This window comes from Condylostylus longicornis, unplaced genomic scaffold (assembly GCF_029603195.1).
Source record: "Condylostylus longicornis isolate FDR11 unplaced genomic scaffold, ASM2960319v2 ptg000053l, whole genome shotgun sequence".
NCBI classification, from domain to species: Eukaryota; Metazoa; Arthropoda; class Insecta; order Diptera; family Dolichopodidae; genus Condylostylus; species Condylostylus longicornis.
The window spans coordinates 64145-80649 of record NW_026578022.1 but is presented as its reverse complement, the minus strand read 5'-3'; the positions used below and the strand labels follow the sequence as shown (position 1 = coordinate 80649).

The 16505-nt window shown below is 23.2% G+C and overlaps 2 protein-coding genes across 2 annotated transcripts; one reads left to right on the top strand and one right to left on the bottom strand.

The window, feature by feature from the left end:
- The first annotated feature begins 13340 nt into the window (after positions 1-13340).
- On the top strand, positions 13341-14120 carry LOC129611591 (U3 small nucleolar ribonucleoprotein protein IMP3). The gene is made up of 3 exons (XM_055524800.1): positions 13341-13510; positions 13569-13780; positions 13835-14120. The coding sequence occupies exons 1-3, from the start codon at positions 13374-13376 to the stop codon at positions 14029-14031; spliced, it is 546 nt and encodes a 181-aa protein (XP_055380775.1). The 5' UTR covers positions 13341-13373; the 3' UTR covers positions 14032-14120.
- A 722-nt stretch (positions 14121-14842) lies between these two features.
- Positions 14843-16340, bottom strand: LOC129611578 (peroxisomal biogenesis factor 19). The gene is made up of 2 exons (XM_055524784.1): positions 15928-16340; positions 14843-15870 (listed from the first exon to the last, which is right to left on the bottom strand). The coding sequence occupies exons 1-2, from the start codon at positions 16214-16216 to the stop codon at positions 15287-15289; spliced, it is 873 nt and encodes a 290-aa protein (XP_055380759.1). The 5' UTR covers positions 16217-16340; the 3' UTR covers positions 14843-15286.
- Between the last annotated feature and the right edge of the window lie 165 nt (positions 16341-16505).

Genomic DNA, 16505 nt, shown 5'->3' with positions numbered 1-16505 from the left:
TGGCAACTCTTATAAAAAATTCAATATAACGTATAATATAAAAATATTAAACAATATTTGCAATATAAGTTAATAAATAAAAATTATACTTTTCAAACTTTAAAAATTAAATATACATAAAAACATACATAGTTTTATTTATTTTATTTTTATATATTTTTGTGAATTACCTATGTATATTTATTTATTTTTGTTTTAAAATTTTTTTTTGAAATGTCTTAATATTTTTCATAATTATTTTGTTATTTATGAATGTATTTTTGTTTAATAATATTTAAAGGCCTTTTCATAAACGCAGTATATCGCAATTTATAGTAAAAATTGCGCTATATTTATGCTTATAAACGAACGCTGTTAATTTAATTTGTTCATAAACATGGTTTATTTTTCATAATATAATGATATTGTTATGTGTCATCTATATTGTATGATAGTATATCATTATATGATATTGTTATAATAAGTAATGATATTGTTATGACTTATACGGCACAAGTAAATCATATGAACTGCTTTGAAAAAAAATTGCATATAATATAATCACCTTATGTTTTTGCAACATTGCGTTTCGCAGTTATTATTTTGCAGTATGTTTTGCGTTTATGAAATTATCTTATACATTTAATTTATTGAATTTGCATCAAAAATGAAATTAGTAATGGTGTGAATTTTTATTCTATTTATTTATTTTTCTTTTCTTTTTTTTTGCAATATAATCAATTTTTATACACTCTTATCCATATAGATATTATATTTGTCTAGACAAACAAAATAATGTACCATAGATATAGATTTATCATAATTATTTTTTGTGTTTACGTTCACTATTTTAATTTAAAATGAATTCAATTTTTTTTTTTGTTTTTTATTCTGAAAATAATTCTGTGTTCTATTTTATAATAATATAGAACTATTTTTTTTTAAATATTATTTTTTAAAAATACATTGTAATACAAATTTTCAAGCTTTTAAACTTATTTTTGTGTAGTTCTTTTTTGTTTTGTAACAAATGAATTTTTGTAATGTGCAAAAAAAATTTCTTTTTAATTAAATTATTTTACTTGAAATTCATTATTTATTTAATTTATTTATTCCTTTGCTTCTAAATTAAATAATGAGGCAGATGGTTTTATTCCGTAATTATAGAATATAATTGTGGTACATCAACATTAATGTGAATTTTCCATTAAAATTGTATTTAAATTATAATTTATTAATAATTGATTAAAGTCTGTAATTCAAATTTTAATTTTAAAAATTTCTCATTAATTTTTTTAATGATTTTAATACCTGCACAAACACCAATATTACACTTTTTTAAATATCTTAAAATAGATTTAATATTTTCAAAAAACAATTTAAATTACTTAAAAACTTGAATATATTTAATTTATTAAATAATTTTGATGAAAAGAGTTGCAGTATCCTTAATTTAATAAATTGTTTTTAATACAATAGCGATACATAAATAAAAATAATCATTCAATTATAAAAAAAATAATTTTATTCCAACTCAAATTCTGGGTTGAAGTTTCATTAAGACTTTAAAACACCTCAAAATATGCAAAATTGTTGTACTCGTATTAAAATGATTTATTTCATAAAATTTTTAATTTTTATTTTAATTTTATTCTAAAAATATTATATTATTTTTTATTTGTAATAGCAATATTATTTAAATTTTATTTATAATATTAAAAATATATTTTTATATTAAAATAAATAAAACTAAAAAAAAAAATTATTAAAATATTCATTTAATTCCAATAGTAAAATGAAAAAAAATTGTAATAAATTTTTCTAAATTAAAAGAGATTAAATAATATCATTTAACAAAAATAACACCAAAAATCAAACAATTAAAAATCAAACAATGAAAAAAATAAATCTTTAATATTGAAATAGCGAAAAAATAATTTATTTTTTATTGAATTGTATTTAATATTTTAAATGTATACAAAAATTTTAATTCTGTCAACAAATTATTAATTTCATTAAGAAAAACTCAATTTGTTTTTAAATTAAAATTAAGATTTTAATCTCCATTTTTTTCTTATTATATATAATATAAATTTAGTTGAATTTAAAAGAATAAAATAAATTTGTAAATAAAATTAAAACTATAATAATTACAATTATACATTATATAATTACTATATTACATAAAATACATTAAATTTTATTCAATTAAAATTTAAAAATCCTAATTACTATTATACATAAAATTTTATCCTAAAAATAAAATTACAAAAAAAAAAACAGCAACCATTAATTAAAATTAATATTATATAAAATTAATAATAATTAATTAAAATAAAAATAGAATTAAAAATTGAAATTAAATAATATAAAAAAAATATTATGTGTAGTACACCATATTAGGCTTCCAATATTTTCTGTTTAAAAAAAAAAAGAAATACATTGTATATGCTTAGAATTTAATAATCGAATTATGAAAATACATGTATTTAAAAAAAAATATAATATATATTTAAAAGTTAAATTAAAATGAAAATTAAATTTAAAAATATTAATATTAGCGACAGTAGTGCGATTATCTCAATTAATTAATTTAAAAATAAAATTATAATAATTTTAAAATTATGAAAAGAAATTATAAAAACTATGAAACATACAACAAAATAAAAAAAAAAAGAAAAATAATATGAAATTGTAAATTGTTGTGTTTAAGAAATTAATAATCGATAATATTATTATTGATAACAATAATAAAATTATAATTATAAAAATTTATTAAAACAAAAAAATGAAAATTAAAAGAAAAATGTATGTAGGGTACTGAATTTTGAAAAAGAAAAAAAAAATTTTTTTTTCGCTTTAAATACAAATTAAATCATAAAAATTTTAGAAAAACTGAATAATTGATGTTTTATTTAATTATTATTTTAAAAGTTTAAGTATTTATTAAAGTAATCAAATGTTTAAAAGGGACAGATTACATCCTACAATGAATTATGGTAAAGACAAACAACAAGATTTTTTAACTAAATAACAATATTATTAAATTAAACGGAAAATAATCACTAAGTGGAGTCATAAGAAGTATTTGTACATTGTTTTCAAAATTAATTATTAAAAATTAATTTAAATAGTAGATATATTGAGTCTTAATTAATGTAGGAAAAAAACTGCTGTCAAATTATGGTAGGGTAAATAAAATTATGTAAATTGTTGAAAACAAGTGACACTACATTTTTGTAACATTGTTGTAGAAATTGTGTAAATGCCAGACTTATGTTTACTATAGTATTTTTTTTTTTATTGAAAATATTGTTATTGAAAACAAAATATTAAAGTTGTTAATATTTAAAATTCCATAAAATTATCCTATAAAAATCCTATAAAATTAAAAATAATATTAGAAAAATTGCATCAAAATAAACCATACTAGTATTAGAACTAAAGATGTAAAACTCACATAAAATATAGGGTATAGTGTATGTAAAAAAATATAAGATGCTATTTGTCACATATACTAATAAAACTCGAATTACAAGAAACGAAGTACATATGAAAGGATGGGGGAGAGACATTCATCTTAAATTCTTTGTGTTTTTCAAATGAAGCTTCAAGTTAGAATTGATACTGAACAAATTACTTGGTTAAAGGGGTTTGGTTATAAGAAAACTTCTATCGAATAATACTCAATTCTATCGAACTGAAACTGATAGCAATTACTAAAAAATATTTGCAAACACTTCTAAAGCATCTAATTTCTAATTCTCAATCTACATCTTGAAAACTTCTTAATACAATTTTAAGTAACTTCTTTTAATTTGACAAATTAAAGTCCAAAACCAAAAATAAAAAATTATGGCTTTTATTATGTAAAAAAAAAATTGATTTTTAATGATAATATTTAACAAAATTTAACAGATTTTTTGTTATTCTTATATTTCTTTTTTTTTTGTTTTTTGGGGCTTTCCCAATTTCCTTTCCTCCAAAATAACAACAAAGCATAAAACAAAATAACTTTAAACACCGTATTAATAATCAACAATCTACCTACCTACCTAACAACCTACCTATCTACCTATTTTGTAGACATAATTTCCTGTCAATTTGGCAGTGGGTCACAAAATTAGTGGAGCAGAAAAATTTTTTTACAAAAAAAAAAAAAATAAAAACGAAAATTACATCAATGAAAAAATAAAAAGAGCGAAAAATTGGAAAAATAAAAAACAAGAAGTAAACAACAAAATAACTGTGCGGAATACCAGTTACTTTTTAATAAATTAAAAATTTAAATCTCAGTCAAACACCTTTTAATTTTTAGCAATTTGCTGTTTTTGTTTTTTTTTTATATTTTCTATTTTGCTCTTTTATTTCGCTGTTTATTAATCGTAAATCAGAACTAAAATCCATTGTTGCTTACATAAATTCTATTTGATTTTCAAGATTATTTAACGATTCATAATTCTTTAAGTAAAAGCAGTTAGCAACGAGAATCGTGTGAGGATTTTCGAATATTTTAAAAAATACTGATTTAAATTAAAGATTATGACATTTAAATATTACAAATTGAACAACTGAAAATCATTCAAAAAGTTTATAGAAAAAAATAAGAAAATTATTTCATGACTCTTGAAAATAAAGAGATTAATTGCATCTTTAAAAAGCACTTTTCCGAAATTTTAAGAAAAATTTTAAGCCATTCGAGGTCGAATTATACATTTTTAGCGAATATGAATTTTTTGTACCTTTGTACAAGAAGTAAGCGAATAGTGATCGTATAAAAATTCTGTATGACAGTTTTGATAAATCAAAATAAAAAATTTTAATTAAATAAACTTTTTTGAGATTATTGTACCGTAATATTGTTAATAATTCAACATTTGAATTTGTTGAATGAAATCGTTCACCGATCATTATTTGAAATATTGTTGAATTCAACAGGATAATTCGAATCCCTTCACGAATTGTGATTCAAACAAAACATTTAAACAAAACTTTGCCTTCTATTAATTTAAGTTACCATTTTTTTTCGAAAATTTAAAATTTTTCCTTTGTTCTATATAGTAAATTCACGTTAAATCTACTATTTTAAATCTACCATTAGAATTTTCCCATAATTTATAGTTAATGGATAAAAAACCATAATACCAATCTCAATTCTATAAAATTCTCATAAACTAATTATACTTTTGCTACTTTGCTAACATTAATTATTTTACATTTAATACAACTTAAGTTGAAATACTATACAAAAATTAACAAATATGGGAAGTTCCTTAGTACATTTGTACAATGTTCATTCTAAAATATTTAGAATAAACAAACAAATTTTAAAGGAAATTAATTAATGAGCTGAGAAATAAGTAGAACAATATACTCGTATCTCAGAAAATTAATGGGAGCCAACATAAAAGAGCTAGCAGAGAAGAAACCAATATAGAAATAGTTCACATTTTTAATTTTAAGATTAATAATATTTAAATTTGAACTTTTATTAAACGGTTTCTTAATAAATTATCTCAATCCATAAGTAGGTCAGCTAGTTATCTACATAAACGTAAGTTTTATTATAACTTAAAATATGGTAATAATCATTTGTTTTTCGGCTATAATTTTTGTATAAAAGAAAAATAAACAATAGTCAATAATAATTTTCAAAAATCTTTAGGAATTATAAGAACCTCTTAATAAAATTGTCATAAAATTTTTGTTTGTTCTATACTCGTATTTTAAAAATTTAAAAAAATTATTTATAGTTTTCTTTTTATACCCTGCGCACCTTCTTGAAAGGTATATTAACTTTGGTATGAAGTGTGTAACCACTTGAAGGAGTCGTTTCCGGTATGGACATATTTATGTATATATTCTTCCTCAACGTAAACTTCTATGTTGATTTAGACATGTTCGGCCGTTCAATGCACGACAACTCAAAAACGAATAATGCAATCTATACCAAACTTTCACAATTAGTTTCTTACACAAACAAATTACACAAATTCGGACTACGGGTTCGGACAGCTGCCATACACCTCAAAGAGCTTATTTTAAAAACTAATAGATTTTAATTAATTGGAAGTAATTTTAAAGATTGAAACTTGGCAGAAGTTTATCTAAATATAGATCAAACATATCTGTGGTTCTATAGGGTCGTTCGATATGTTCAAATAATTGATATACAACAATGAAAGCTAATTTTAGATATTTAAAAAACAAATTTTTAAAATCAGATTGTTAGGGTGCAGGGTATAATTCTTCAGTCGGTTTATATCGTATCAAACGTTTTTAAATTTTTTATGTTCATAAATTTAAATTTATGCAAAAACATTTTTAGCCAAAAAACTAACAATAATAGAACTCTAAATTAAAATATAATATTTAAACACACATGAGTACATACTATATAAGCATGTATATAATTAATTCTTTTATTTTTTTTTTTAATTATACATGACCTTGTACGGAGAGAAAGACAAAAAAAAAACAATTAACGATCTATACACGAGGAATTCAATTAAAATGAAAATAGTGAAACCCATTATGTTTTGTTAAAAATAATAGTAAAGCTATAATGTGGGTGATAAAGGTCTAAATAACGTTATATAACCACAGGTATAAACAAAAAAAAAACTACTTACATATTTTATTATTTAGTATTTAATAGAGGTTAATTCAGAATCTCCATATTAGTAAAATACAAACATTAATTATTTACACATATTTTGAAAAAATAAAAAAATTTGTTAAATAGGTAGCCTGCGGATAATGGTCAACTATTTCCTAAAGCACTGCAAATGTTGGTCACCTATATACCTATTTCTTAAATTGTGTATTTAATTTTTGTTAAAATTCTAAAAATTTTATGAATACATAATTTATATATGTGGGTGATTTAAGAAAATTATTAATTTAATTTTCATTTTTGAAAAAGAAAAAACATGCAGAAACTAATAAAGGTTTAATGAGAAGTTTTAAATTTTTAATTTCTAATACATAATCATTTTTGAGTTTTTGTCTTGATTTTTAACTTTAAATACTATAATTAGAATAGTATTAAGTGTGTGGTTTACTAATTATTATAAAAATATTGTAGAATAATCAATAAATTATAATTAATAATAAAAAAATTTAATGAAAATTTAGGAATAATTTGTGTAAAATTTTACATTATTATACAGTCCTATCATGAAAATTTTATTCGTAATCCTGAAATTCAGGAATTTACGCACGTCATATTTTCAATTTCGAATTACTAAAATTCTGTTCTGAATATTCGTAACAGAGTTATCATAAATTATGCGTTCATAATAAAAATACATATACGAGTATGTCAAAAGTCTACGGAAGAAATAATTACGCGTAATAAGTAATTTAAAGAAGAGAACGGTTATTTTAAATTCCCTGTATTCCTAGCTCTAATGCAGCTATCACGGCGGAAATAAATCATTATTTGCTAAAAAAAAAATTTTCTTCCACTTCTCAAAAATATTCAAAAACTAAAAAGAACTGCAAAACTTCCACACCAAAGGACACTTTAAAAAATATACTTTTGTATGAAAGTTGTTCAATTAATTAGCAATAAAAAAATACTGATATTGAGACTCCGAAAAACTGTTCTACCATTACTGATTCATAATATCTATGAAAGAAGTTTGGAATTATTTAAAGTTTACGTCGCAGCTAATTTCGTAATTCGTAAGATTTTGCAATTAGATTTTATGATAGGGCTGAATATTTAATAAACAGTTTAATGCTAGATACTATGCCACTCCAAAAATAAATTTTTCTTAGATTATTTTGTACAAAAATCCTTACACGTCGGTAATTTGAACAATTAGAGTGAATTTTAATTTATTTAATAATTTGCTTTTTAAAAAATACTTGAATATTAATGAACATTCATTATATCCAGCCCAGACAAATTCATTAAAGTATAGCTCATTCGTAAACTAAAATTGTCTAAATTGTCTAAATTTTCGTCTTGTAAATTAAAATACAAAATTAACTAACATTAAAAAATTAAATTCTATCATCAAGAGTAGCATCTCACTCAACAATAAAAAAAATTTATGACACATCAATACTAAATAATAGTTAGTAATCAAACTTACTTAGATAACTAAGTAATCTTCTACAAACACAAAAAAAAAAAAATTTTAAATCAATAAGATAAAAAAGAAAATTCTTCTTAAATCTTAAATTCTTTTTTGTCCCAAAAAAATTTAATGTTAATGAACTTCAATTTTTTATAGTCTATTCTATATAGATTAAGAGAAAAGCTCATACATATATTTTGTACTTTCTATTGTTTTTACGTAGGAATACCCCCAAGTACCGGAAATCAATTAATAAGAAATTTTCAGATTCATCATTCATTATTACAACAAAATATTATTTATTTCCGTTTGGAATTTAATTTATTATACTTGTAGTGTGCGCTACTTAGAGAATTCTTTCCAATATTTATACAAGAAGTAACTTAAATGCCTACCTATCATTCTTTAATTAAAAAAAAAAATTCAAGTCATACTAACCGCAGAAATATTTTTAAAATGCAATTTAGAGTTTTTGTATATAAAAAAATTTTTTTGTTTTTTGTGAATTTATAACTGAATTTTTTTTAGTAATTTTAACCTCTTCTGAATGTAACCTCTAAATTTAATATAACAACTAAAAAACGATTAAAAAATACAAGAAAATTTTAAAACAAAATTTATTTTCTATAGAAACGAAGGTAACCTTTTTCATGTTCGTATTAAAATTACGCCCAAGTTGATGGTAACCTTTTTTTTATTTCGAAAACCATGCAGTAGTTTCTTTTCGTTTTCAATAGTTCTATGTGGACCACTTTGAAAACAAATAACAAATTTAATTATAAAATTAATTCTGAATTTTAAAAAATACTATTTTGAAGAAATTACTTAATAAAAATTTGAAAAAAAAAAAATGGTAAGTACCCGAACTTGTTTTTTATCCAAGGTTGTATGGTAAGTACACGAACTTGCTGAGCAAGAATATACGATATAAAAATATTTATATCACAGACGACTAGAAGAATAGAAGCTGAAGTGAATAGAAGCTACATATCAAAATAAATATATTCAAAGATTTTAAATTTATCGTAAGCTCTTGAAAATATTCAAAATTTAAACGAAAGTACTTAAGATTTTTAAAATCATATGAATTAAAAATTTGTCCACCTTTAATTACATTCAAATCAAAGATGAGAAAATTTTTTTTTTTCTTTTTGTAAAAAAACTATAAAGTTCAAGATGGAAGCTGTTAAATAGTTTTTTTAAAATAATTTTTAGTTACTTAAGTACTCTAGGTATTCATGTATTAAAAAAAATAAGTAGAAATAAGTAAAAATTTGTAAAAAGGTCATTGTTCCTAATTGATATTCTTACGCATAATTTAATGAATCCCCACTGTAAGATTACTCTCAAATGGATTTTTTGAGAAAAATAATATTTGACTATCTGACCGCTTGTGTATTTTTTTTTTGTGTAATAATAGGTTAATTTAGTAATTTTCATAATATAATGAATAAAAACGTTAAGTATTATTTTACATTCATAACATTTGCAATAGTAGATTCGTAGATTCCAGGATAATCGAGAAGGACAAGAGATCATATTGTCCGGGCCACCGCAGTCATTCGCCATTTATTGTAGTCTTCCCACACACCCGCCTCTAATACCCCTGTTCTAAATATGAAGCTTTTTTTTTAAAGCCTTTTATAAATTTATGACATTTTGATGGATTTTTGAAAATAATTACATAAAACTACATCCTAACCTACTAATTTACTCTTTTAACTTACTACTTTAAAAAGAAATGTGCTGCTTTGAAAACCTCTTATACATATGTACATGTACCTTAAAAAAATGAATTTATTTTAAATTTATTTGCAACCTACTTTAAATATCTTAAATTTCCATAAGTAAATTTATTTTGCACAATATGCATTATACTATGTTAGTGTTATTTTTTAAAAGCATCATTAACTTCATTCATTAAACAATAATTATTTTATTAAAACAATAATAATAATTTTTAATATGACAATAAAATATTTGTTAGGTAGGTAGGTAACCAATCTACAACCTTAATTTTAAAAAACTAAATTATTTTAAAAGATTTTTTGCTAAATAAATTAAAAAAACAAAAAATGATGACATTGAGTAATATTAATAAAAGAGTAAAATAATTGTTTGAAGAAAATTGAATTGCATTTAAATTTAAAAAATATTAAAAAAATACAAATTAATCGACGGATATACGGACATTTCATTTGCAATTAATTTCTGACATTTCTTATAATTAATGGAAATTATGATTGAATATAAAATTGAATTTTATTGCCATAGTCTTTTATGATACTGTCGCATAAAAATTCATGACATTAATATTACTATTAACATAATTAATTGCATTGTAACTATAGAATTGTATAAAATTCTAGATCTTTAACCTTATTTTTTGTACATACGTAATTATTAACAAATTTCAAAATTTTTACTTGATTATGTGCATGTAGTTACCATTTCTTATATTTAAATTTAGTATTTGTCTCATTTTAGAAGATTAATTTCATGCATACAGGCATATGTACATAAGTAGACTTCAATAAGCATGGAGGAGGGGGAAAATCTGTTCGAGATTGAAGAAAATACATCATGTACAATTTTTATCTAAGTGCATTAAAAAAAAAATTACCAAAATTTTCACTTTGTGTAGATTTTCTCGAAAACAAATGGTTACTTACTCTATGTTAAACGAATCGATTCCAGAGTTATTAGCATTTACTTATTTATAGTTATTTTTAGGAAGGAAAAATCTGGGACCGATTTTTATCAACGTGCTGTACGATTTTTTGCTGGAAACTGATCAAATTATCACCTCTGAAATTACTTGCAATCTTATGCGAAATACCCTGTATGTGTAATTGAAAATAAAATGTCATACAAATTAAAATAAAATGTTATACAAATTTAAATAGAGTACCATTAATTGAGTCCGATTTTTTTTAAATAGCCATATTAGAAAATATCGAACATATGTAAATGCCACTAGCACTCGTTAATGTTCCTTTAAATTTTTCCTTTAAGAACCTTATTTCTTTATGTGGTAAGCATTAAAAATGAGGAATGTAAATGAATATAACGAGCTTTATCTCAAAAACTTATCTCTAAACTATCATCCATACAATTTTTTACCTGGAAATTGACCAAAGAATCATCACTGATATTATTTGCCAGCTTATGCGAAACATCCTGTATATAAAATATAATTATATTTTCGATTTTATTCATTAATTTTTCAATTTACAGCATTTATACAGCAAATTGTTTTTTAAAGCGAAAATCTATATAAAATAATCTATATAAAAACGAAAAATTTGAAGTGATCTTGACTATTCATTATACACATCCATACATATATATAGAGATACAATATATTCATATATGTATAATGATGGTTGTGTATACTGATTCATATATCTATATATATTTATGCACCTACATATATAGGTTTACTATTCATTATGTAAAATGCCATTTAATTATTATTAATTATTTCAAATTTCAAATATGTAGACATGATTGATTTATGTTAATTATACTGATCTAAATTAATATCTTTTACAGTTAACTTAATACGTTCGCGAACGCGAATGCTATAGCATTCATTTTCATAGTGATGCAAAATGACGTGAATCCTATAGCAATTTTAATTTCACTCTAGTTACTATCACCTATGTCACTCTAGTTACTATCTCTATCGTAGTAGGTGCTATAACATTCATTGTAATGGCTAAAATACAATGTTCTGACAATTCTTATAATACATGTCTAATTAACAAAAATAATTGCCTGTATATGTATTTTTGCACCTCCTTGAAACTTTTACCGTCCGCGAACGTGTTAAATTTAAATTTTAAATGTAATTAACAATTAATTTTAATTAGGTCACGTTACCTTAGTTGTAGATTTTGATATTCTCCGCTTAATATGTTCCAGCTATTCCTACATACTTTGTACATATAGAAATAAAAAAATTATTCGACAAACTTTATTTTCAACAATATATTTTTTAAATTTCAATTATTTTATAAACTTTTAAAAATTTTAAATGATAATAGCCTATTTTAAAAGTAAATTTTCAAGCGTTGTTTAAGCCTTCATTTGAAATGGAACCCACATTGTGGCTTACGCCACTCTGCTTCTGAGCTCCTAATATATAAAATACAAAGCAATTATTTTTGCCGTTCCCATATTTTTCTGTGTTAACAAAGGAAGATGTCGGCCATTTCCATTTACCGCTTTGGTTCGGTTTTTACAATTAATGTAAAATTTGGGGATTTTTGAAAATGCCATTTGCCGATTTGCTCTCTCAACCTAGAACTTAAGAAGCTTTAGCAGGAGAGAAAAAATACTGTAAGAATTTCAAAGTTACTATTTCTAGTAAGGAAAGTTTTTGAAGTTGTTGAAGTCATATCAGTGACTGTCTTTTAAAAACCGTTATGTCTTTTAAATCTAGTGACATCTGGCGGCTTTTCACCGTAAGACGATATAATAACAGATTTTATATTTGTTCATAATTACGCTTTTTATTGTTTTACATTGCTTTATATATTTAATAAATTTTTCGCAATTTTCTATTTTTTTTCTTTATTTATTTAAACAATTATGGGCTTTTTATGTACAATGAGCTCGGAAACTTGTCAAAATCTTTTGGACTGCTGAATGCGTTAGGCCATTATTATAATTGCATTGTTATTTCAATTTGACTCTATAATTGTACGTTTGTAAATTAACTTTTCAATAACGATAACGGAATTCCTTTTTTAATTTTAACCAAAAGAAACATCTTCCTTAACAATTATTCAATTAAAAAAATACGAATAATAAAATTTTAACTATATGTTATAATAACATATAATAATATTAGTGTAATTTACAACAGTAATTCAAAATAATATTACATATTATTAAACAAGAGTTATATATTGAAAAATTGATATTAAATAAGAGTTATATTATGGTGTCCTCTTTTCCAATTCTTAGTTCCTGCTACTAATTTTTTGTAAACAAAAAAACGTCAAAGTCTTTGTTGTTTGACAAAGTTGTGTCATTTGAATCCAAAAATTTTTTTGTTTTCTGAGTTGTAACTAACCGATACAAATATAACATACTATACAAAAGCAAATAGAAAGAAGAACAGAACATTCAACTGCAATTTTGTGTAAACAGACTCTGAAGAGTCAAACATTTTTTTAATGTCGTTGGGTTGTCATAAATTATTACACATCCCTGTTCGTTGTAATATTTACTATTCGTTTGACGTCTACTATAGTTTCGCTTTTTAGTGTACAAAACGTGAAAATAATTATAAATATGGTCAGAAAATTAAAATATCATGAACAAAAACTATTGAAAAAAGTTGATTTTTATTCATGGAAAGTTGATAATAGTGGGCATGAAAACAAAATTCTTAGAAAATACCATATAAGAAAGAGAGAAGATTATACAAAGTACTATCAATTAATTCTAACTTTTTGAAGTTTTACAAACTCTACATATTCTTTTCAGATACAATAAATTGGCTCGAAATATCCGTGATTTAGCGGAGAAAATTTCAAAATTAGAATCTAATGATCAATTTAAAGCTGAAGCTTCTGCAATATTACTTGATAAACTTTATAATATTGGATTAGTACCAACAAGATTTAATTTAGAGAATGCAGGTTCTGTTAGTGCAAGCAGTTTTTGCCGAAGAAGATTACCAATTGTAATGGTTAGACGTAAGTATTTTATATTACAACTTTTTCAAACTTTAAGAACAATAATAATTACAGAAAAACTTTCCCAAAACGCTGCTAGTGCAACAAATTTAATAGAACAAGGGCATGTACGAGTAGGCCCGGAAATGATTAAAGATCCAGCATTTTTAGTAACAAGAAATTTGGAAGATTTTATTACTTGGATTGATGGTTCCGCAATTAGAAAACACGTTTTAGAATACAATGATATGAAAGATGATTTTGAATTTTAAATAAATTTTATATATGTATGTAATATGTATATAATAATCCTTCTTTGTAATTAATTTTTTAGAATAAATAAATTTAAGTTTATCGATAATTAATTTTTACACATTTTGGTGTTCTATCTGGTGGTAGAAAAATATCAAATATTTCAAGATTAATATTACTGGTTACAAAAATGTAGATAAATATCTAGTTTCTTATCCAATACTCTAAATAATTTAAAAAATTGGTGGGTAGGCACTAGGCAAATTAGGTACATACATCGTTCGGAAATTACTGGCTGCAATAAAGTACGTTCGAAAATTCAATCTGCAATAAAGAACTGTTAGAAATGTAGCCTCATGAATTTTTTTTTTTTTAATTTAAAACTCAAAAGAAATTTTAAATTTCAAAATGTATTCAGATATTGAAGGGTTATTAAAGTAAGTTTTCTTTAAGTTTTGAGATTTGGTCTTGTTAAAATTCCCTTACTTTGCACCAATTTCATAAACAATGTTTATTATTTTAATTTCAGATTATTTAGAAGTTTCAGAATTTGTAGACTGCGTAAACGAAAAAAAAACTTAGCTAAAGTTTTTGCATAATTTTGAATGCTGCAACTTAGAAATTTTAGTTCTAATGTAGGACCTTCAGCGCAGCGTGCATAAATGAAAACCCTCACATTACCAATAATACGAATAACATCCTGTAAAATTTTGAATTTCAAAGTTTTATAATTTTTTGATTAATTCGTATGATCAAAATAGACAACTGGTAGTTCTAATTTGGTTTTCCACTTAAAATGAAAATATTAATTTCATAAATTTAAAAAGTGCATTTTCACATTTTCTTCAATATGTATATTTTATATAAATACTAAAACAAATACATATGTATTTAAAAAAAATATAATAGGGATGTTTTTAACTGCAGATAAATATAAATATAAACAATATTGCAAAATTTTAAATTGGTATAAAAAAAGTTTTTGTTAAAATAAAAATAACAATTAAATTTAGTTTTTTTTTGTTTTTGCGATAATTATACATATTGTGACATACCAATTCCAAAAGCTGTAAATCACGAGTTTTCTGTTGCTTAAATTAAAAATTAGAATTTCAATTTTGATACCCAAAAATCAACAAACAAAATATCCCTAATGATCTACTGAATTATACATAAAATACTATTTTCTACTACGCCTTGGTAAAATTATATGTATGTATAACAAAGATTCAGTATTACAAAATAAAAACGCAAAAATTATCTTAAAATTAATTATTACATCATAGGACACTGATTGTTCCCAGGAACACTCCCACTAGTAATAGCATCAAAATTTGGCAGACCACCCGCTCCACCAACTTCAGCAATTAATTCTTCTGGGGGTTGGCCATATTCTTGTAATTTGTGCATATTATCTAATATTTTTTTAAATCTATTTTGTTTTACTTCGGCGCTATCATCAGCCTTTTCCAATCTCAATTCTTCGGCTAACACTTTAAATAACTCTAATTGATTTTCATATCTTGTCTTGTCGTCCGGTTTAATTTTATCTCCGTTTTCTTCTAAATATTTCGGGTATTTTTGCAATATTTCTTCAATACTTGGCAATAAGATTTCTGCTGATAAGAGACTTTGCATCATACCTTGCATAAATGGTAGAAATGGATTATCATCAGTCACACTATCATTACCCAAACCTATATTTGAAAACATGCTTGTAATTTCTTCTTCGGAAACAGGAGCTTGCAAATTTTCAGCACCTTCTTTTAATCCTTTTAAAGCTTCTGATATACTATCCGCGTATCTTGTACCACTTTCGTTTACTGGTACATCTCCTTGTAAAGCTAAAGCTGCTGCTTCTGCAATGGAAACTTCATATTAGAAAAATTAACTTATTTTTTTTGTAATAGTTTTACCTGCCAGTTTTTGAAACCCATAATTAATATGCTCATTTGACATATCTGATTCACCTGCGGCGTTGAAAATTGAATTCATTTTTTCACTCAATAAATTCGCTTGTTGAATGAAAAAATCTTCATCTAAAAGCTCCTGTGTAGTTCCACCAGCTTCATTAGACTTTTCTCCTGCAGTACCATCTTGTTTTCCACTATCACCTTCATATTTTTGAAAATCTTCTAAGGCACTGTCAAGTAAATCATCTAAACCATCATCTTCGCTTTTTATAGATTTTTTATTATCTGACATTATAACGTAAAAAATTTGTCAATTTTTTATTTTTAATTTTTTAGTTGGCTGAAACTTTATACTTTTAAGTTCTAATTACAATTGGATTACGAAACAAAGTCCAAAGTGAGGTTATCGAAGTTTGTATGTGTATGCATTTATTCTATTAACTGACATTTTATTTGACTGTCACCCAGTTTGCGTTTACAGGTTTAATCCTTTTGGCTTTCTATTTTATCAAATGAAGCAAATATTGGAAAAGTAAAAACTATTTTTTTTTTGTATCAAAAGTTTTCTATTTTGAACATTA